Source organism: Nannobrachium achirus (assembly GCF_963921795.1).
Source record: "Nannobrachium achirus genome assembly, chromosome: 19".
NCBI classification, from domain to species: Eukaryota; Metazoa; Chordata; class Actinopteri; order Myctophiformes; family Myctophidae; genus Nannobrachium; species Nannobrachium achirus.
Window position 1 is genome coordinate 49,061,450 of NC_137826.1, and position 22,383 is coordinate 49,083,832.

Sequence of the window (22,383 nt, forward strand, 5' to 3'; positions counted from 1 at the left end):
GTTAATGTGTATTTTCCTTAAAACCTAAATACTAAAACTTTGGTCTGCTTTTTTTCACCCAGTGTCAAACTGAATTAGAAGATCAGGGATATCAAATACAACAAACATATCATTAAAATGTAACATATCATATACTATAAGTCATAATGGCATATTTTAGATTTCCTGCAAAATAATCATGTGAAATTGTGTTTTCAAATCTGATAGATTCCTAACAGCGCTGCATGGGTTATCTCATTATATTCTATTAGTTTACGAGACCCTTTCACACCTGCTTAAATGTGGCTACACTTGACATTTGAACAAAAGACAAGTTATTGGACATTTGAACAAAAGACAAGTTATTGGACTGTCAATATAATATCAATACAGTGCTGGGAGAAGTAACTTACACATGTTTTACTTACTGTAAGTAAACATACTAGTAAGACACCTCAGGGTGACATGCGACCTCGCCCTAAAGGGTGAGGTCGCGCCAATTCTTGGCCATCTGGCCAACCACAGCGTTTCTCTGACGATTCTAGTTGTTGTCATCCTGGGCGGAGTTTGTTCATGTTTTTGTGAGGGTATCAACCCTAGGAGACACGGGGAGAACATGCAAACTCCACACAGAAAGGCCCTATCGCCAACCCCACCTAGGGTGTGGGCGCTGATGACGCGGATTCATGACATCAGAAATCTCCATGTATGAGCATAAAAGGTGTTTTTCTTTTTCTGGGAATGACCATAATGGACTTTTATATATGGTAATTTGTCCTTTTTACCTTTTTATGCCCATAAATGAGTCATTCTGTACCACATCACTGTGACTCACTGACATCACTTCCTGTACGGACGTACGGACAGTCAGACAGACAGACAAGCTAAGAGGTTTTTCAGGGTAAAATGCAATAATGCCATAATGAAGAAATACTTAATAATAATGTTATAAGTAAAAGTCCAGATTTCAAAATGTACCTGAGTAAAGTACGGTATTGATATCAAGATTTACTTAAAGTACCAGAAGTAGAAAGTAGCCTACTCGTTGCAAAATGTCCCATTTCACAAGATGTCAAACAAAAACAAAAATCCATTGGAAATAGCAGATCTACAAGCTCACAATGTGTCGTGATCTGCTATTTTCACATGGCCGAAATGTATACAGGGCTGCGTAATCATTTTGTAATAATAATGTAAATCTACAAAGTAACTAGTAGTTCTCCACCTTGTTTATTAATGTAACTTTATTGAATATCAACAGTTTTTTTTTATCATCATGTGCTTTTTTTAACAATATTTATCTGGAATCAAGTCATTCTCAAGCATCACCACACCAAAAACAAAAATGTTTTTAATCTCAGTCCTTGTGAGCAGTTCCTCTGAAAAGCAAACAAAACAAAACCCTCACAAGATCACTTATTCCCTCTATAGTCAGTTTTCAGATTATAGTTGTGTAAACATGACCCCATACATTCACATACTGCAACATTCTATAGCATTTATTTACACATTAGAAATAACTATATATACTGTATACCAGCCATTCCCAGCCTTTTTTCACATTTCCACACTTTTTGTTTTATCTCTGCGACTCCAATCTACTCCGCACAATCCTGGTGATCCCCGGAGCAGAAGTTGAGTCATATCGTCCATGATTGAAGGAGTTGTTCACCCAAAAATAATCTTATTTTCTATCAACACACACTACAGCCTTCAAATCATGGAGATTTCTTAATTTTTTTTCGCATTCCCGAGACAACAATTTGACCCTTTTAAGACCAGGAATAAATCTGCCGCGTTAGACTTGAACCGCTTTAACCATTATTTTATGCTTAAGCTATTCAAAAATAGCAGATCTACAAGCTCGCAGCTTGTAGATCTGCAACAATGTATGCAAGTCTTTGAATATGTTTGACCCGATACTATAAATGTCTCTAAATCTCTCTTCTAATCAGTGGTTCTCAAACTCTTTCATGTCAAGGACCCCCAAAATGGTATGTATTTGGCCACGGACCCCCCATCTCAAAACATGTTGTTCCAGGGACCCCTGGAAGATTTTCACGATTTTTCAATAGCTAAAGTATAAACTAATTCGAGGTCTTAGCGAGTTAATGACAGACGGAATGTTCGGTAGGAGACTCGATTTGCATTGGAGTTTCTTACCGTAGACTCTGCCGGTCATCAAATTATTGACTCAAGAATAAAGAATATGACAAAACCAACAAAAAATAAATAACTCCATGAATTCAAGGCTTCTTTTAATAAACATTTTGTTGTTGTCGGGTGGAAACCTTGTATGTCCAAAACCTTCCCTTTTTTCATGATTTTAAAAACAATTTAAAATAGTGAAAATAGCCAATCTACAAGCACACAACGCTGTTGTGTACTTGTAGATCAGCTATTTTCACTACTTTTGTGTGACACTTTAGTATAATGAAACATACAGATTTCAAACTTGGAGATACAAGGTTTATGCCCGACAGTGACGATTTGAAGTTTATGAAAAATTCTCGAAGGATTTAGAAGGCATTTTTTCGAATGGGCCTCAGTCCTACAAGGGTTAAGGTGTATGGTTGAACTTCATGGCACAACGTATTAGGGAAATAGGGATGCAGCCATATGGACCCTATTCACGGCCCGCCCACTCAGCAAATTTCTCAGCAACTTCCTGGTGCTGACGTCAGCTTTGAAACTAACACAGAAATCGCTGGACAACAAATCATTATTTCGAACGGTAAAGTAAATTATAATGCTTTGTGCCTTTAAAAGCCTTTTACTATCTTGTGTTCTTGATCATGCTAGCCGTATTTTATACTTTAATATTCGGAAATTACATTAAATTTGCGATTTCTGTGTTAACTCTATGGGCTTTTAGCAGGGTTTACCCTTCAAAGCGTCACTTCGGCACCAGGAAGTTGCTGAGTGGGCGGGGCGCGGATAGGGCTAATTAGATCGGCCGTCTATCAGTATGGGCCGATATCCGTCTCGTCGAATGCCACCAGCATGTCGGCAAGTAAGTTGACTCTCACTGATATTTATCTGTTGTTGTGGAGCAGTGGTTCTCAACCTGTGGGTCGGGACCCCCAGGGGTCTCTCCATGCATGATTTGTGGGGGCGTTCGCATAAGACAGTAGCGACAATTTAAGCACTTTTAAGACGTTTATACCTTAAATGAAAATAAAAGACTGTTACTGCAACAAAAGTAGTCAATAAAAACTGGTCAAACACTGGCCAAATTGTCAAATAATATAAGAAATGGGCCGGAATTGGAAAAATGGCTGATCTACAAGCTAAAAAGAATAGCAGATCTACGTGAGCTTGTAGATAGAGCGTGCTATTTTCACAATATTTCGGGGATCGTGGTGGGTGAAATATGATTATTTGGGGGGAGGGTCGCGGCCTGAAAAGGTTGAGAACCACCGTTTACACCGGCTGTCATGGTTACGATGCACAACAGCTAGATGATTGTTGTGTAATTATTCAATCACACCGACACGGAGCTGATGAAACAGACGTCTGTTAATGAACACCAACAATCATCAGATTGTTTTGTTTTTTGAGGGATAATCTCGGAGCAAAGCCGTAACACTTCAAAGAAAATAACAGGAAAAACAAAGAGGGAAGAAAAAGGCAATCAAATGTTTGTTCTAGGAAAATAATGCACTTTTGCCAAACACCTTACAGTAACATCGGTAGAACCACCCAACTTCATCCCATTTAGAACGGGTACACATTATAGTGTATTATTATTTTAACTATTGAAAAATAGCAGATATACAAGCTCACAGCGCGGCACCGAGTGCCGCGCTGCGAGCTTGTAGATCTGCTATTTTTGAAAAATCTGGACAATTTGAATTTTGACCCGATTCTATAAGTGTCTTTTGAATCCTTCTAAGGTTTTTGGAAAAACCTATGTTTCTATGTCAGCAATCTGGCCAGCCATCGTCAAAGAAAGGGTCCTTTTCACTCAACTGGCGCTCAGTTAGTCTGTTCTTGAGAGACTACTATGTCAGTGGTTCTCAAACCTTTTCATGTGAAGGACCCCCAAAATGTAATGTATTTGGCCACAGACCCCATCTCAAAATATTTAGTTCCAGGGACCCCCCAGAAGCAAAATTTGAGTTACAAACGTTTGCTTTGAAATTTGCACACATTTTCACGACTTTTTCAAAAATAGCAGATCTACAAGCTCGCAGCGCGGCACTCGGTGCCGCGCTGTGAGCTTGTATATCTGCTATTTTTCACTGGTTAAAGCATTCAATAATTTTATGCCTAAATGGGTTAAGGTACACAGCATGAGATTAATGTCACAGTTAAAGCGGCACTATGAAACTTTTATTTCACAAATAAAATGTAATTTGGCAAATCGGTATGGTAGGTATGCTTATAAAATTCAACTCATACAATTGGGGTGGTTGTCTTCAGTCTCCCTGCTCTTCTATTGAGACATTTAGATCAGGGGTCTTCAACGTTTTCAGGCAAAGGACCCCTTTGTTGAGAGAGAGATGAAGCAGGGACCCCCACAAGCTTTTCCATATAGTTTAATCGTTTGACAGCACAATCATCAGTGTATTTTGGATTCATGTTAATTTGTGTTCATATATTTAACCACTTGAACCGTCAATACTTAATAAACTTGATCTTTCAATACTTACTTACTTGGTAAGTAAGTACTTGGTCTGCTCTTTTTCCCCTCTACACCAAACCTCTTGCCGAAAATAGCCGATCTACAAGCTCACAATGCCTCGCAGCGCGAGGCGTTGTGAGCTTGTGTAGATCTGCTATATTTGGCTAAAGTTCTCAGAATATGGATGCTGGGGTTCAAGTGGTTAACTCATTTGATGCCCACGTGGTGTCAACGCGTCAATCTCTTTGATGTCTACGTGTGCCCATCGACGCGTTTGACACGTTGTACAGTAAACTATACTGTACTGTAGCTACTGTACTTGGCTACCGCGGTAATGAAACAAACTCCATTTCCCAAAATGCAGCGCAAAATCACGTGACCAGGAAGTGCTGTCTACCTCGTTCACTGCCCTGTAAAGCTGCTGCACAAACATGCAGTTTTCTCCGGATCTTGTCTTTTTTTTTCTTTTCACGTTCAAAACGGCGGCCTCTTCTACCGGCCGTCACACAAAGGCTGTGGCGCAGGATTGTTAAAAACCGGTCCTGACTGAAAGAAAAGATTTTCGCGAAATAAACAGGACATGCTTGGATTACATTTACTCGGATTACTTTTTTCGCCAGGACCTCGAAGGTATAGGCAAAATGGCAGGTTGCCAAGGGCACCAGCAAATTAACCCTTGCATTCATCGTGGGCACCCGCTGTGTTAACACTTTGTAAGCCGGCCGCACTTGCCCGTACTTGTCCGGACCACCCAATGCGCCGCTCGTACTTTCCAGTAATTTATGAAATTAATTATAATTTTAAAAAAAATACAGTCGCCGGTTGTGCTCTGTCTCTTTAAGAGAGCTCCTGAGACGTGATCGCGTCAGAGACGTGATGACGTCATCTGCTAGGGAGCAACTGGGGTCCACGGGCGGCCATTACGTGCCCTTGTATTGTGTATGCAGCCAGTTGGCCAGCACGTCTCCTCATCATTTTCGATCAGACGACAGACGAAATCAAGGCTTCGGAATGAGTGGATTGCATTGGATTAGATCGATGTGCGTGCAACGAGGACGTAATGTACTTTCGAGCGCTGTTTTTTCTCGCGGATTACCCCATCTCGCTCCATGCAAAATGAACGGAGGATAACAGCCTTCAGCAGCATATAAGTAGGTGGCCGACCAAAAAGTTTTCTTCACGCACGTTTTGCTGGCTTGCACTGAGCGACCCGAGCGCGTTGTTTATCATTTGGTGCATTGCTTTTTTAAAACATGTTTATAAATAAATAGCAGATTGCACGGCAGTACCTCTGCACCCCTGTTTTTAAGGGGCCCCTTTTGGCTGGCAAAGTGTTTAATACAAAAAAGAAGGAAAAAAAGTTTCTATCAATCAAAGATTCAATTTATCCCCTGAGCAAGCAGGCTGGCTCTATTAGCTCAATGGTAAAAAAAATGGGTTCAAATCCGGGGTAGAGGAGGAAAGTTACATAGTGCAGCTTTAAATATATGTTTTATTCAGTGGTTCTCAAACTTTTTCACTTCAAGGACCTCCAAATTAAAGTTTTCATCTGCGGACCCCCATCCCGAATACATTTTGTACCAGGGAAGATTTGTGTTGTTAAAATGTTTCAAGCAATAACACACGATATATCTAGGGCAGGGGTTCCCAAACGTTTTTGTCTCAGGGCACCCCATAAATATTTTGTTTTAATTCGAGGCACCCCTACATTATAATTTTCACTCCCAGCACCTTATATTTATAGCATATCGTCGTTGTCGGGTGGAAACCTTGTATGTCCAAAACCGTTTGTTTTGTATTTATCATCTATAAAATATACTAAACTAGTGAAAACAGCAGATCTACAAGCACACAACGCCTCACATCGCAAGGCGTTGTGTGCTTGTAGGTCGGCTGTTTTCACTAGTTTTGTGCGACAGTCTTGTATGATGAAGCAGGGCTTTGCTTTACCAAAAGACGTACACATTTGAAGAGATACAAGGTTTCTGCCCGACAGTGACGATATTTTAGTGATTATGTTGCGAGGAAAACGTTGAGATAACAGCCATTTTGGTTAGAACTGACTGAAATTAACTTTGTACTTCAAGTTTAAAATGATACTAAATATTTTTTCAAGTGTCCAAATAAATTCCAAATATATATAGTTGCTATATATAAAGTTGCTTAACTAATATTGCAGAGGACCTCCAGGACCCCTGGGGGTCCCCGGACCCCACTTTGAGAACCACTGAACTACACATGTTAAGTAACATAGCATGGAAACATGGTGGAGTCGTTGTCCTTTGTCTCCAATGAAGATTCAGCAAAACGTGACTTCTTTATTGTCTCCCAAACATGCTACAATTTCTTTCTCGATCATGAATCACTTATTCATTACGGGTCCATTTGGTTCCATTTGTACGCTCTCAGTTATGGTGGTCCTTGTAAATTAATGTAATAATTAATAAATAATTAATTTAATGAATTACATTTTGAGTTGGTAAATATCCCCAACGGATGGGACGATAAGCCATATTATCGTGTATCGTGATAAAAAATACTCACGATAATCGTATCGTGGAGATTTAATTTATCGTGGTATCGTCCTCCGTCATGCACTGGGATCAATTCACCTTTTATTTGCCGAGCTGCATATCCGGTACCACTTAAGTGGTCCCGCCACTAGGTGGTGCAGTGGTTCAGTACCTGCTCACCACCATGGAGTCTAGGCCAGGGCATAGGTTCTCAAAGTGGGTGACCCCGAGAATTTCCGTGGATTCTTTGGGAAAGTTGTGAGAATTTGTGCAAATCTTTCACATGTTTTTTTAAAGGGGGCCTGTCACCTAAAGGGTTACTGTCACTTTAAGAATCATCTTAAAAAACGTACTACTACTACTTACTGTACTGGTCAGCTGTTGTTGGGGGGCGAGGGGCAGATTACACGGTGACATGAGCTTCAGACTGTTTCAGACCGTTTTCAGAGAAGCTCATGTCACAGTGTAATCTGCCCCTCAACCCCTTTAGGTGACAGTACCCCTTTAAGATTTTTGTTTTAAAGATATTTTAATCCTTGGTCCAAATAGGGGTCTGTGGCCAAAAAAAACAAGTTTGAGAACCACTGGTCAAGGCATTTTCACTCACTGGTAAGTAGACTAAATTACGTTTTTTTCCACCTTTTAACGCATTCATGGGCCTCTCCAAGGTAGACAACATTATTAAAAGCGGGAAAAAAGACGTTATTTAGTCTACTTACCAGCGAGTGAAAATGCCTCGGTTATAATGGGGGCGGACGGGGCTGAAGAGCAGCAAAGGCTCGCTAAGAATGAGAACAGGCTCCAGTAAGCTAGCTTTCCACGCGTACAATGGGAGTCGACGTAAGTGTCATAACTCTCTCTCTCTAGGGGTCTCTGGGTACAACAATACGTCCTCCCGGTGGGGGCTCCTCACTGGCAGGTGAGCCATTAGGGTACAACAGCAGTGGGAGGAATACATATTTATAACAAATAAATTGGGCGGGAAAAAACTGGGGAAAAAAAACGATAAATAAAAAAAGGTGCATCATTCTGAACATAAAACAAAACCTCCCACGATCACTTTTTCCAACATGGCTGTCTGCTCCTCGAGACCGCGGCAACTCCACTCCATAAACATTCCACAACAGAACTCTTGTTGTAAAAGCTGTATGAACTTTGACCTCCTGTCCGTCTGTCTGTCTGTCTGTCTGACCAGCCGACGTGACCTCACTTCCTGTTGCGTGGGGCTCCACTTCAAGCTGACTTCCGGGGGCGGGCCTGTCCGGGCTCAGTTGCTATGGCAACAAGAGTAGAAATAAGAGTCTTTCTTCTGTCCCAGGTCCACGGCCCCGCCGTCCTCTGAAACATGAGAGATTATATCCATTTAATTTATTATGAAATCAGAGAGAAATTATTGAATGCTTCAGCTATTGAAAAATAGCAGATCTACAAGCTCGCAGCGCGGCACCCTATTTTTGAAAAAGGTGTGAAAATGTGTGCAAATCTTTGAATATATGTATTTTCAAAGCGAACGTTTGTAACTCAAATTTTTCTTCTGGAGGTGGTCCCTGGAACTACCTGTAGATATTTTGAGATGGGGGTCCGTCGTCATAGGCAGAGTGGACCCATTAATATAACTCGTCATACTAGTCATAGGCAGTCAATGAGTTAATGTCAGGTTTCATTACACTGACCTGTCATGTACTGGAAGCTGGAGCTGTTGTAGTCCTCGGCTACCCTATGAAACAATTCATCTGACACACACACACACACACACACACACACACACACACACACACACACACACACACACACACACACACACACACACACACACACACACACACACACACACACACACACACACACACACACACACACACACACACACACACACACACGGGATGGGAAGTTATACCTTTCCATCAAGTTAGTGCGTGTTGTTCTGTTCACAATCTGGTCTGCCAACCAATGACTAGGGATGGGACCATATGAAAATTTCATTTCACGATTATTGGGACCAAAGAAATTGCGATTTACGATATTCTTGCGATAATCAAAATATCCCGGGACAGACAGAATATTATCCCGGGGGGGAAAGTTTGCCAAAAAATAGCAGATCTACAATTTCCCGGTCCGTTTTACCAATTGTCCATGCTACCGGATGGATAATACAGCTCAGCAAATAAAAGGTGAATTGATCCCAGTGCATGACGGAGGATAATTTCACGATAAATTTAAATCTCCACGATACGATTATTGTGAGTGTTTTTTTTTATCACGATAAACGATAATAACCATTGTCCCCAATGGTGTAAAGTAATGTAACTACTGTAAGTACATTTACTTAAAGGGGAAGACCACCCATTTTCAATATTGAACTATGTCATTAATATACCTTAGAGGAGTTGTGTGAAACAACAAACCCCAAACCCCAAAATCAATCTTCCAGTTCTAGGCAACACAGAAGAGGGGGAACTTTTTTTCTATGTTCACACAACTCCTCTAAGGTATATTAATGACACAGTTCAATATTGAAAATGGGTGGTCTTCCCCTTTAAGTACTGTACTTAACAACACTTTTGAGTTACTTGTACTTTACTTGAGTATTTCCAATTTCCAATACTTTTACTTCTACTCCACTACATCTCGGATCCAAATATTGTACTTTTACTCCACTACAATTATATCAAAACTTTAGTTACTAGTTACTTTACAGATTTTTATTATTATTACAAAACATACATTAACCACTTCAGCCGTATATACAGTACATTTTGGCCATTTGAAAATAGCCGATCTACAAGCCGATCTCCACTTGTAACAGAGTACATCTACATTGCAGTATTGATACTTTTACTTTAGTAAAGAATGTCAGTACTTTTTTACACCACTGATTGTCCCATCCCTACCAATGACTGAACAGCATTCATCTAGTGGCTGACCAATGAGCTTCCAGTGTGGGGGTGACTTACCAACGTTGTTTCCCGTTTTGCTGGAGGTCTCAAACAGCTGGGCTCCGATCTCTGTCAATCAAATCAAATCAAATCAAATCAAACTTTATTTATAAAGCACATTTAAAACAACCGAGATTGACCAAAGTGCTGTACAGTCAGAGCAGTGAGAGCAGGAGCAAACAATAAAAGCAAGCATATGTACATTATAACAAAGGCAACAAGAGCACAACACATGTGCAGTACAAGCAGACATTAAAAAGGAACGTAGGTACATTAAAAGGAACTTAGGTGACATTAAAAGCTAAAGAAAATAGGTGAGTTTTAACCTGAGATTTAAAAACACTTATGGATGGAGCAGTCCTAATCGAAAAAGGCAGGCCGTTCCATAGCCTAGGGGCTGCAGCCGCGAAAGCGCGGGCCCCTCTAGTAGTTTTATTTATTTTTTATTTTTTTATTTTTTATTTTTTTAGGAATCAGCTCGACCAGCAGCTGTTTGTCGGCAGATCTGAGTCAATGACAAGCATGCGCCAGTTCTAAGTTTACACATTACAACAAGGAAATAAATGCACGTCCAGCCCTGAATATGGGCAGGTGCTGAGTGGAAAAACACAACATGTCAAACTAAAAGCGAACACTCGCACACTGTGGGCTCCAGTTGCAGTTATTACAGTGGTTCTCGGCCTATGGGTCGGGACCCCCAAGCAAGTCCTTAGGGCTGATTCAGACTCAAATAAGGAGCTGAGTTTATTTTGGTTACGGGAAGGCTCCCTGAACGGAAATTATTTTGGTTCGGGGAGAGTCAATTCATACTCTCTAACGCAGGGGTCTTCAACGTTTTCAGGCCGGGGACCCCCAAACTGATGGGGAGATGGAGCAGGGACCCCCTACCACCTCGTAGGGTGGGGGGGTCGGGGCTACGACATATTTTTTATTTTAAACATGTACAAGTTACAGCGAGCAGGGTGGGCCGTAGCACTACCATTTCTAAACATACTACTTATTAACTGAGAACCAATGTCAATAATAACAATCTGTCAATTGCATAGTAATCATGTATTCAAGCTATTCAAAGTGGATAGAATCAAGATTTATTTTTCACATAAATGTAAAAAAAAAAGAAAAAAAGATTTTTTTTTTTTTTTTTAAATCTTTTTTTTTTTTTTTTTGCAATAATTTCGCGGACCCGCTGCAGTACCTCCGCGGACCCCCTAGGGGTCGCGGACCCCCTGTTGAAGACCCCTGCACGGCTAGCGCCAAAGTCGCTTGTAAATAACGTTTACAAGCGACTTTGTGGCTGGTAAATGAGATTTGCAGGGCGGATACATAATCTGTAGGGGTGTAACGATATAGTAACTGCATCAAAATATCGTTTTTAACTTAAAAAATCAAAGTATATCGACATAAAAACAGCTAAAATCGAATCATATCGTTTGAATTTGTATCGTATCGAATCGGCAGTGCAAAGAATCGATTGTATCGATACTACCTACTTGTGCATTGTATGTAGCATTTTTAAGAATAAAAAAATTTAAAGGAGGGGTTTAATTACTTTTCCATTCCATATAGCTACACTGGTCTATCGATAAATGTGTGTAATCTCTGGGTTCATGTCAATGTGCAGGTTTGTCAATATACAATGTCCAGGCATTTGCCAGATAATCACTGTGTTTACTTATTTATATCCATAATAATACATGTTTCCCTTAAAAACCTGCACTATCCACACTTTTCACACAGATTTTATTTCTTTGCTAAATAGTTACTATATCGATTTTAAATCATTTAATCGAATCATATCGTATCGCCATGAATGAACCAATATCGTCCATGTATCGTATCGTCAACCATGTATTGTGATATGTATCGAATCGCTATTAAAAAATCCTTAAATTGTCACTTATGTTGTTTAGATACCCTCTATACTAGAGCTTTAATCGGATCCAAATTTGTGAGCCCGAGCCCAACCCAGCCCGACAGAACGTCAGCTCGAGCCCGGCCCTAAGCCCGATACATGATTGACAATTGAAGCCCGACCCAGCCCGTAGCCCGACATTTTTCTAAACAAGCTTAATTTCTGAATGCACTGCAGCCTTTTTTTCTCAATAAATATTTGCAATACATAATTGCAATGAACTTGACTAATTGCTAATCATGTAGGTCTGCTGTCAGCAGACAGAGCAATCAGTAGCCTACTGAATGGCTATCAGAAGTAGGCCTACCATATATTCAGTAGGCTGCAAAATAATGAAAATAAACCCACATCTCAAATGACATAAAAGGTCAGTGTTACATACCTATTACAGTCATATAACAATAAAAATGATCAAAGTAGACACAACATTGAAGATCACAGTCAGATATCACAAAAGATTAAAAAAGCATAAATACAGTGCCAAAATAAATGCAAAACAAGTCAAAGGAAGGTTTCAGAACATACCGTCAGCAAAGTCCTGGGCGTCGTGTCGGTCGATCTGCCTGATGCTGCGGTCTGCTTGTACCAGGTCCACTTTGGTGCCACACAGATAGATCTGACAATGCTGCACACACAGTTAGGGGCGTCACAAGGGGGGGGGGGGGGGAGTGGGACTGAGTTACTAGGGCCCAAGGTGGAGGGGCCTTAATTATTTTATACTTTATCTATTAAAAAATAGCAGATATACAAGCTCACAGCGCCTGCTATTTTGACAAATCTAGAAAATATGTAGCCTGGGTGCCAGCCTGTTCGCTCCGTTCCACGATTAGTTTTGTCTCTCCGCATCACAGTCTGGAAAGCCTCCTATCTCCAAGGGGAGGTGGGAGATAGAAGCGGGATTCACACATCCGTGGCTTCCGATTGGTCTTTTATTTGGTCTTTTTTATTTGGTGATGTCTGTCAAACACACAAGTGTGCTGAGTGTGTTTATGATGACGTTGCTACGATAACCCTACTCTGAGTGATTCGTTGGAACAACATCCAGCAACGACGTCGCCTACTGTACGTCACAACTTGCTTCATGAAATACAAGTTAACTGAATCATTTCCAGACTGTGATGCGGAGAGACAAAACAAATCACGGAAGGGAGCGAACAGGCTGACACCCAGGCTAGAAAATGTGTGCAAGTATTTGAATATCTTCTTCCTGATTCTATAAATGTCTTCTAAATCCTTCTTCTAAATCAGTGGTTCTCAAACTTTTTCATGTCAAGGACCCCCAAAATCACGTGTTTGGCCGCAGACCCCCATCTAGAAATATGTTGTTCCAGGGACCCCCAGTAGCAAAGATTTGAGTTACAAATGTTTGCTTTTTTCATGATGTGTCACATTTTCATGATGTGTCAAAAATAGCAGATCTACAAGCTCGCAGCACGGCACTCAGTGCCGCGCTGTAGAGCTTGTAGATCTGCCAAAGGTCACAGGTCACAATAATTAATGGTAATGGTTCATTCATAAGCTATAAAATATGATGTTATTGATTTGGTTATGATCAGATCGTTACCTCTTCACAGTTCTGCAGTTCTTTCACCCAGAAACGCGCCCTCTGGAAACTGCTGCTGTCTGTTAGATCTACAAAACATCAGACACAAAATGATTACCTCCGTGTGTTCATTCTGTGTGGAGGTGATTAGATCTGACAGACTAGACCAGGGGTGGGCAACGTTGATTATGGAGAGGGCCACTATGTTTTCACATTCACTCCAGAGGTCCACAATGCATATACGGTCAAAATTAGCCAATATAGCGGATCTACAAGCCAATCTACGAGCTTGTATATCTTCTATTTTTTATTTGGAATCAGGAATTGTTTTGAGCTATTTTTGAATCCTGAAAAAGTAAAATTTGCATTTAATTTCAAACGCATTTACATGTTGTTATGTTAACTTTATGAACTTAAATACAAATACATTGGACATAAAAGTCATTAACCCCCAAAATGACTTTTTTCTATTGATTACTCATCCCATGGAGACTTGAGTTCAATAAACTTTTTTTTTTTTGTTGCAAGCCAATCATTTGATTATAATACATTTACCCCCATTGGGACCCAAATGCATTTGGGTCCCCAAAGTCAAGTCTCCATGGAATGAGTAATCAATAGGAAAAAAGTTGTTTTGGGGGGGGTGAACTACTCCTTTAAGCTACTAACATAGACTGAAGTAATTAACCCTAACCCTAACCCATTGGTTAATAGAAATCAATACTATACCACTATTCCAATATTAACCTGGGGCCACATTAAGTGAGGCCGCCAGTTGCCCATGTATGGACTAGACCAGTGCAAACTGTGCTAGCGTAGCTGCTTAGCCTACTGTAGTTACAACAGCGCTGATGCTACAGAGACTGTCAGTATGAACAGCTACACAACTGATGATATTTATAATGTGATTCATTTGTTCGCAAATCTTCTATTAACGGCTAGGTATGTCATGCTCATTTCATCATGGCTGGAGTGCCTGTTTCAACCAATTGCTTGGTCAGAAGAACTGCCTGTAGTAGAATATACATGTGTCACTCCACTTACTGTATGTAATTTATTTTTTCTTTTTATTTGGGAGACTCCTCTGCTTACCACCAGAGGGGGCTCAAGTGCCACAGGTTGAGAACCACTGGACTGGACCAGGGGTTCCCTACTTTTATTTTGGCGATAGGGGTTCCCAAACTTTTGGGGCACAAGGCACCCCTAGAAATGCATGTTTCATCCGAGGCACCCCTACATTATATTCATAATTTATTATATACACATTATATATATATATCATATTTTAGCGATTAGGTTGCAAGGAAAACGTTGAGATAATAAGACATTTTGGTTAGAACTGACTGAAAATAACGTATTTCAAGTTTAGAATTATACTAAATATATATTTATAAGTGTCCAAATAAATTAAACTATTAATAAAATAAACTATTATCAAATTATCTCGCGGCACCCCTGGACTGGTGTCGCGGCACCCCAGGGTGCCCCGTCACCCACTTTGAAAACCCCTGGACTAGACTACACTCACATTAGATAGAACTAAACAGAACAGTTTGGATCCAATGGAGCATAAAGGTCTTTTCACATGGCAAGTGACTGACAGACACATCAAGCAATTAGTTTTATGATCAGTAATTAATTTTATGGGGAGACATCTACTAATTCATTTTGTGTGACATCAAGTAATTAATTTTATGATGTGACATATCGTCACTGTCGGGTGGAAACCTCGTATCTCCAAGTTTCAAATTTGTAAGTTTTTTCCGCAAAGCAAAGCCCTGCTTCATCAGACAAGGCCGCCGCACAAAAGTAGTGAAAACAGCTGATCTACAAGCACACAACGCCTCGCGGTGCGAGGCGTTGTGTGCTTGTAGATCGGCTGTTTTCACTAGATTAAATCATTTTTAAAATGATAAATAAACAAACGGTTTTGGACATACAGGGTTTCTACCCGACAACAACGATATAGTAATTCATTTTATGATGTGACAGACTTCTTGGCTGGCGGCGACAAGAGCTGCATTGTGGTGACCTTTTTTTCTATGCGTCCCGCAAAGACAACAATGATTTGACACAGCTGTAGCGTAACCTTTTTGTTTGTATGTTTCTGCTGCGTTTCGGGACTCTTTTCCCGTAATACTAACCAACAAAGGCAGACAAGGCAACAAAGATATCTTGATGCTGGAAGCTGTAACTTGCAAAGTTATACAATTGCTTCATCAGACAAGGCCGCCGCACAAAAGTAGTGAAAACAGCTGATCTACAAGCACACAACGCCTCGCGGTGCGAGGCGTTGTGTGCTTGTAGATCGGCTGTTTTCACTAGATTAAATCATTTTTAAAATGATAAATAAACAAACGGTTTTGGACATACAGGGTTTCTACCCGACAACAACGATATAGTAATTCATTTTATGATGTGACAGACTTCTTGGCTGGCGGCGACAAGAGCTGCATTGTGGTGACCTTTTTTTCTATGCGTCCCGCAAAGACAACAATGATTTGACACAGCTGTAGCGTAACCTTTTTGTTTGTATGTTTCTGCTGCGTTTCGGGACTCTTTTCCCGTAATACTAACCAACAAAGGCAGACAAGGCAACAAAGATATCTTGATGCTGGAAGCTGTAACTTGCAAAGTTATACAATTGTTGAAAAAAAAAGAAAAGAAAAAAGAAAAACACTTTTGGAATTACCAGAATAGTTAAGTAGGGAAGGGACAATGATGGCTATCGTTACAATAATCGTTATAATCGTTAATCATGATAAAAAATAAAAAAATAAAAACACTCACAATAATCGTATCGTGGAGATTTAATTTTAGCGTGAAATTGTCCTCCGTGCACTGGGATCAATTCACCTTTTATTTGTCGAGCTGCATATCTGGCATCCATTTAACCCTGCAAGGCCCGAATTAATTTCTACTGGCCAAAAAAAATTAAAAAAAATCAGATGGTGTTGTAGGAGTCCTAATCACAGGAAAATTTAATGTTAAAAAATTAATAATGTTTTTGTAAGGTTTTATAGCCATAAATCATAAATCATGCTCTAATTTGCATTTTGGGGATATTTTTCACAATATTAACATATGCACGTGTTCTAGACATTCTAATGATCACGAAAAAAATATTACAGGCATTTTACTTATGTTTTAGTGAGGAATAGCTTCAGTTAAAAAGTGAGATGTTGTTCGTCCAGACGCTGGAATTTCAACTTCTCTGGCAAGTGTGAATGTCAGTCTCTGTGGGGGGTATTTATTTGCAAATATCGTGGCCAATGGCATTGTAATACTAAACAATAGGATTTAATTGTGATGTTAATGTGAAAAAAGAACAGGAAAACTAATTATAACATTTTTTAAAAAATGATTTAAAAAACGTTGCCAAAAAGCAACGCTGGGCCTTGCAGGGTTAAACCCTCTATAATTGGTCAAATGGACCTGGAACGTACTTGATAGTCTTTTTTTTTTTTACTCTACCAAATCTCTTTGCCAAAAAAATAGCCAATCTACAAGCTCACAACGTGTCGCAACGTAGATCGGCTATTGTTTGGCAAATGTTCCGCCCCAGGATAATGGATGTTGGGGGTATTTTGATTTAGAGTTCTCAAAGGGCCTGAAAATTAAGGCCCAGCCCTAACTGGGCCCTAACTGGGTCGGCCCGAGGCCCTACCCGACCCGACTAATTAGCATAGATTTTAGGCCCTACCCTACCCCTAAATGTCGGGTCGGGTTCGGGTATGGTCGGGTTCAGGGAGAATTTGAGAACTCTATTTTGATTATCGCCATGACATGAAATGTTCATATCGTCCCAACAGAATAGCATTACCACTATTCTACTCATGTACTGGTGGTACTATTGTGGAGTTGTAGCACAGGGACATGCAGAGAATGTTAGAGAGGCAGGGGACTACATTTCTAAAAAGGGCCTTTTGGTGAAAATATTGAAAATAGCAGACCTCCAAGCTTGGAGGTCGGCTATTTTCAGTACTTGATACCACACTAAACTAAGCATAAAAAAAGGCAATACTGGAGATTTCTACACAGAGAGGGCAATTCTTTCAACATGAGATGAGCTGCATTCAAGTTCAGGAGTGTTTGGACAAGGCAGTTCTCTTGAATGCTGCCTTCATATAGCATTTGCATTTCTTTCACCATAGTGAAAACTGAATTCATGGGTCATGGTTTTTTACAGACTGGTAAAAGGGCAGGGGCTCAAGCCACCTTTGATGTCTATGTGTGCACGTGCCTGTGTTGTAGCATATTTACCATAACAGACGATGGCAGCCCTGGCTCCTCTGTAATAAATTCTACTCATGGCTTCATAACGTTCTGACCCTGCTGTGTCCTGGGAGACAGACAGACAGACAGACAGACAGACAGACAGACAGACAGACAGACAGACAGACAGACAGACAGACAGACAGACAGACAGGTTCAGCTTGTGACATTTCCAACTTGCACAAACTTGTGTTCATTAGATCTCAAAATGCAGTATTAATTTCATCGACTATAAATTATGACAGAAAATGTTCGTCACCTAGACACCTACCCTTTTCCACAAATGAAAACTCAATAAAAACAAATCTATTATGACTAAAAGACAATTTCAGCAACAAATAAAAGCTAGAATATAGGCTAAAAACTAGATGAAAATATTTTCAGCAAGCAGCTATAAATCAGGCATTAACAAAATGTATTTTAGACGACTAAAAACCTATTTAGTCAACAAAATATTAAAACTAATATATATAATACATATACATAAACTGTCACATAGATTCCACTGATTCCAAGTCACCAGTATGTTTCCATAATTCACATTATCGTCATTATGATTACTAATCAACTCACCCAGATTCCTAAAGTCACCACTTTGTCTCCAACTTGAATGGATTTGGCAACAAAAGCAGCTCCGATTGTCTGAAAGACACAGCATCATAATAATATAATATAATATAATATAATATAATATAATATAATATAATATAATATAATATAATAATAACAAAACACAATACAATACAATACATCTCTGCTGTCAGGCCGAAACCTCCTAACTCCAAAATGTTCATTTTCGGGAAAATGAGCTCAAGTGGAGTTACGAGGTTTTGACCGAAGGGCTTTTTAATACTTTTTAATACTTTTCATTGGTTCAATATTATTTTAACCAACGCTCAGATGTAAAGGGTGTTCAATAGCCCTGATTTAGGCCAAAAAATCTAAAACCTAAAAAATTGAGTTAGGGTTAGGTTTTGGGTGACGATATATCATATCAAAAGTTAGATCACCCTTTTCGCAACATCGTATCCAAAAAGTAAAGGTAGTTCCACGCTCCCAGAGTATGATTTTCTGAACACCGGCACATAAAAAGTTACCGCATTATGCCAAATATATTTATAAAATATTTATTCTAATAAACATATTCTCAAAATAGGGGGTCGTATTATTCGATGTCTAGATATTTTCACCGGAGAGATACGTTATGTATCTTTCAGGATCTTTCCCTGCTCTCGTCACAGCCCCCGCGAGCTCCTACAGTAATTACCGTACACTAAATGATAGATGCGCAGCGAAATTTGAGACGGGTATGGCTGCAGGCCTGGAGACACCTCCCTCAGCAGATCTTTCTTGTCAGACCTTTCGTCTCAGAACGGAAGTGTGTGTCGGCGCGCTTCCGGCGCTTACGAGTGACGTCACACAGCAGACTTACAAGCTCACAAGGCTCACAACGCATCACAAGCGCAACGTTTTGTGGGCTTGTAGATCGGCTGTTTTCGCCAACCAACACTGCCACCGGTACCCAGTCGTTTTTAGAGACAGCTACATGGATAAATTATTATTGCAGAAAATTCCTCTTCAAACCATTATTGAACACTGGAAAATAACACATTTCTTAATAATTAGTTAATTCATTTTAATAAATATCAGCGGCGAGGCGAGGCGAGGGATCCCCGGGGACCCCCCCTGAGGAGCGGCGGTCCGCGAGAGAGCGAGAGACACTCCGGTGGAGGGCGGCCGACTGACGGCCACCGTGCGGGGGACCGTCGCCGGCGACCCTCCACTGGGCGGGGGTCTCACGGACCGTCGCTGCGGTACGTCGCCCCGTGGTCGGCGGGCGAGCCGGGCGAGGGACCCCCGCAGGCCGGCCGACTCACGGCCACCGTGCCGGGGTGTCTCTCGCGGACCGCCGGTCCTCAGGGGGGGTCCCCGGGTGTCCCTCGCCACTAATATTGATTATTAAAAGTTATTTATCATTATTAAGAACTTTTTCTTTTTTTTGTAATGTTATTTTCCAGTTTGAATAAAGGTTTGAAGAGGAACTTTTGGCAATAAGAATTAATGCAATAGCCTACTGTTATTTATTATTAAAAGTTACTTTTCATTGTAAAGAAACGTTTTATTTTCCGTGTTCCAAAAAGGCAGACAAGCCACAGTACAGTGGAACGCAGCTTCCTTTAAGATTTTTTACCCTGTAGACTTGCCGTTGTACCTGAGACGAGAGGTCTGACAAGAAAGATTTCTGCTGAGAGAGGTGACTCCACCCCTGCAGCCATACACTCTTGCGAAATTTGGACCTCGGCTCATTTCACCTTGGCAAAGTCGGATAGCTTTGGCATTGAACTTACCGGGGCGCGTGCGTTGTTCTCGCGAACATCGGCGTGGATGACGGGTTCACATGTGATCTTTAGCGTGGAAGTTTAATCCCAACAGCAACTGCAGCTATTCAACCTAACGCTGGCTGCCTAGCAGCCAATGGTTCCTGTTTACAATGGACCGCCGCATCTGAATGATGAAACGGGCCGCTAAGCTTGATGGGAAATGTAGTTCGATTTGTAGATTTGTCTGAATTGTGAATACTGTTTTTGAATAGAACTTGACTTTGATGGTTAATGCAATACAATACAGCAGAATGTTATCTCTGCATGAGCTTTTCTATAATAATTTCACAATAAAAACGTTTTTATTTATAAATAATAATATAATATATAATATTTTGTCTTCAACATATTTTTTCCCAAAGTGATAATTGAAAAATAGGGGTCGTCTTATAATCAGAGTTCTATAATATCCGGGCTAATACGGTATTTAGTCAGCCTGTGCCATGTTTTCCCGTTTAACCCGGAAACCCCCCAGTCGCAGGTGAAAGTACTGCTCCCTATTCTGCCACAATAGATAGATGATAGATAGATAGATACCTTTATTATCCCAAGGGGGAAATTTAGTTGTCCAGTTGTAGCACAGCAGTATACAGTTATTTACAAAGTTACAGAGAAGTAGGAAAAAATAGATAAGAGTAAAAACAAGAGCAGTACAGTACCAAAAAAGAGAAGGTGCATCAATAGAGGGGGCGAATGAAATATAAGTATATATACATAAAGTGTCTTACAAAAAGAGACCAAAGCAGTCAATGCTAGTTAGTGCAACAAGTATCTCACTGTCATTGTTAAACAAGACACATACTCAGAAACTACCAACACAACCTAATAGTGCAATGTCGAAAAACAGTGCGAAAAAAAAAACAGAAACAGCTCAGAGCAGAAGAAACTAGGCAGCGTGTCACCGCAAGACGCACATGAGCACTCTCCCTGGAAGGTCCTTAGAGGTCAAAGTCAATACAGCAATAGTTCCAACTTAATAGTGCGAAGTAAAAAAAAAAACAGTGCGAAAAAACAAAACAATAACAGCTCAGAGAAGAAGAAACTAGGAAGCATGTCACCGCAAGACGCACATGAGCACTTTCCCTGGAAGGTCCTTAGAGGTCAAAGTCAATACAGCAATAGTTCCGTCAGTCTAAGTTAGGAAGGAAGTCCTTTTCATTCGTCCGTTATGTGTCTCGTTGTACAGCTTAAAGGAGTCATCCAGACCAAAACACATATAGGGTTAAATCTGTCTTTTATCATACCCCTTTATACCTGCTTTAGTCCATTTTTTTCATAGCTGCCCCTGTTGCTAGATTTCGGCTGCCCCTGTTGCTAGATTTCGCAGGCCCTCTCATAACTAACAGAGTGTATAGCCTTTATACTAGTGCGGTTATTTCTTCAGCTTCAAAGTTAGTATTTTTTTATTGGATTGTGTTTACACAACGTCCTGAGACCAACCAAACCGCTGTTTTGACCTCACAGGCACCCTTACTTGTCAAACCGACCCGTCCCTACCCTCCCTTTCTAGCCTCTCCTCTCCCTGCTCTGGTGCAGAGCAGAAGCCGTTCGACAAGTAAGGGTGCCTGTGAGGTCAAAACAGCGGTTTGGTTGGTCTCAGGACGTTGTGTAAACACAATCCAATAAAAAAATACTAACTTTGAAGCTGAAGAAATAACCGCACTAGTATAAAGGCTATACACTCTGTTAGTTATGAGAGGGCCCGCAAAATCTAGCAACAGGGGCAGCCGAAATCTAGCAAAAGGGGCAGCTATGAAAAAAATCGACTAAAGCAGGTATAAAGGGGTATGATAAAAGACAGATTTAACCCTATATGTGTTTTGGTCTGGATGACTCCTTTAAGGGCAGCCGGTACAAAAGATTTTCCTAATCTCTCGCATCTCCGTCCTGGGTAGGCAAAGCGGTCGTTTCCTCTCTTACTCCAGTAGCTGGTGATCTCAAGATGGAGGGGGTGGGAGGAGTTCTCCAAGATGGAGTCCAGCTTCCTCGCTGATCGCACCCTGGTTACTTCCTCCACCCCCTGCAGAGAGGACCCAACGACAGAGCCTGCTTTCCTCACCAGTCTGTTTAGGTTTAACGTGTCACCTGCTCTGTTGTTGCCACCCCAATGGGAAGGGAGCCGTGGATGTATTCCACCGCAGCCGGCATATATGACCGCAGGACCTCATCTCGGAGCACAACAGTTCTACAGCGGAGGGTGAGGTTCTATATGGCAGT

At 40.7% G+C, this 22,383-nt stretch overlaps 1 protein-coding gene across 2 annotated transcripts in view; it reads right to left on the bottom strand.

Moving 5' to 3' along the window:
- Window positions 1–6,545: 6,545 nt before the first annotated feature.
- Window positions 6,546–22,383, bottom strand: part of rab24 (RAB24, member RAS oncogene family) — a 22,367-nt gene continuing 6,529 nt past the window's right edge. For both annotated transcript variants that reach the window (XM_080749737.1, XM_080749738.1), the window contains 7 exons: window positions 18,359–18,427; window positions 17,774–17,852; window positions 13,532–13,599; window positions 12,493–12,592; window positions 10,074–10,124; window positions 8,793–8,852; window positions 6,546–8,457 (listed from right to left, as the gene is read on the bottom strand). In XM_080749737.1, coding sequence (XP_080605863.1) covers window positions 8,387–8,457; window positions 8,793–8,852; window positions 10,074–10,124; window positions 12,493–12,592; window positions 13,532–13,599; window positions 17,774–17,852; window positions 18,359–18,427 — 498 coding nt within the window. In that variant the 3' untranslated portion in view covers window positions 6,546–8,386. The remainder of the gene's footprint in view (window positions 8,458–8,792; window positions 8,853–10,073; window positions 10,125–12,492; window positions 12,593–13,531; window positions 13,600–17,773; window positions 17,853–18,358; window positions 18,428–22,383) is intronic.